Source organism: Pterocles gutturalis, unplaced genomic scaffold, assembly GCF_000699245.1.
Source record: "Pterocles gutturalis isolate BGI_N339 unplaced genomic scaffold, ASM69924v1 scaffold27908, whole genome shotgun sequence".
Classification (NCBI taxonomy): Eukaryota; Metazoa; Chordata; class Aves; order Pterocliformes; family Pteroclidae; genus Pterocles; species Pterocles gutturalis.
In genome coordinates this window covers 564-1,751 of record NW_010126471.1, presented here as the reverse complement: position 1 = coordinate 1,751, position 1,188 = coordinate 564, and the positions used below count along the sequence as shown (strand labels likewise).

General features: G+C 57.7%; 1 protein-coding gene across 1 annotated transcript in view; it reads left to right on the top strand.

Moving 5' to 3' along the window:
- Nucleotides 1-427: 427 nt before the first annotated feature.
- LOC104465812 (protocadherin-10-like) overlaps nucleotides 428-1,188 on the top strand; it is a gene marked incomplete at its 3' end in the record, with an annotated part of 1,319 nt that continues 558 nt past the window's right edge. The window contains exon 1 of the mRNA XM_010079003.1: nucleotides 428-1,183. Within this exon, the coding sequence (XP_010077305.1) occupies nucleotides 428-1,183 (756 nt within the window). The remainder of the gene's footprint in view (nucleotides 1,184-1,188) is intronic.

Below are 1,188 nucleotides of genomic sequence, written 5' to 3'. Positions count from 1 at the left end.
CTCTAGATACATCCAGCTAATAGCTATTATTAGTTGGCCATTTATTTTGAAGATCACAGATGAAGTGGGGACGCCTGTCTTCTTCATTTGGTCAGCGTGTGAAACAATAATACTTGTAACAAAAAGGAGGGAGATGGGGGAAGGAAAAAAAATCCTAACATGAATCAGAAGAAATAATATCTAACACCCCCCATAAATCAACCTCCCCTCCCTTTCCTTCCCCCTCCCCCGATCCCTCTCTCTCTCTCTCCACACGCTCGCAGGCGCGGACACACCACACACACACACAGAGACATCACACACAGGCACACACAGACACACGTATTGTACTGTGCATTTTCGGAGGAGGAGGAGGAGGTGGTGGTGGCTTTTGGAAGAGGAGGAAGAGGTGGTGTTGGGGAGGGGGGATCTCTTTCCCCATTTGGAGATGATTGTGCTATTCCTCTTTGCCTTGCTCTGGATAGTGGAGGGGGCCCTTTGCCAGCTCCATTACACGGTGCAGGAAGAACAGGAGCATGGCACGTTCGTGGGGAATATCGCCGAGGACCTGGGCTTGGACATTACAAAACTTTCAGCTCGCCGCTTCCAGACGGCGCCTAACTCCCGCAGCCCTTACCTGGAGCTCAACCTGGAGACCGGGGTGCTCTACGTGAATGAGAAGATCGACCGGGAGCAGATCTGCAAGCAGAGCCCCTCCTGCCTGTTGTACCTGGAGGTCTTCCTGGAGAACCCCCTCGAGCTATTCCGGGTGGAGATCGAGGTGCTGGACATCAACGACAACCCCCCCTCCTTCCCGGAGCCCGACCTCACGGTGGAGATCTCGGAGAGTGCCACGCCGGGCACCCGCTTCCCCCTGGAGAGCGCCTTCGACCCCGACGTGGGCACCAACTCGCTGCGCACCTACGAGATCACCCCCAACAGCTACTTCTCCCTCGACGTGCAGACTCAGGGGGACGGCAATCGGTTCGCCGAGCTGGTGCTGGACAAACCCCTGGACCGGGAGCAGCAAGCGGTGCACGTGCCCGCGTTGGACGGCGGGCAGCCCCAACAGCGCACCGGCACCGCCCTGCTCACCATCAGGGTGCTGGACTCCAACGACAACGTCCCCGCCTTCGAGCAGCCCGTTTACACCGTGTCGCTGCCGGAAAACTCGCCGCCGGGCACCTTAGTGCTGCAGCTTAACGCCAC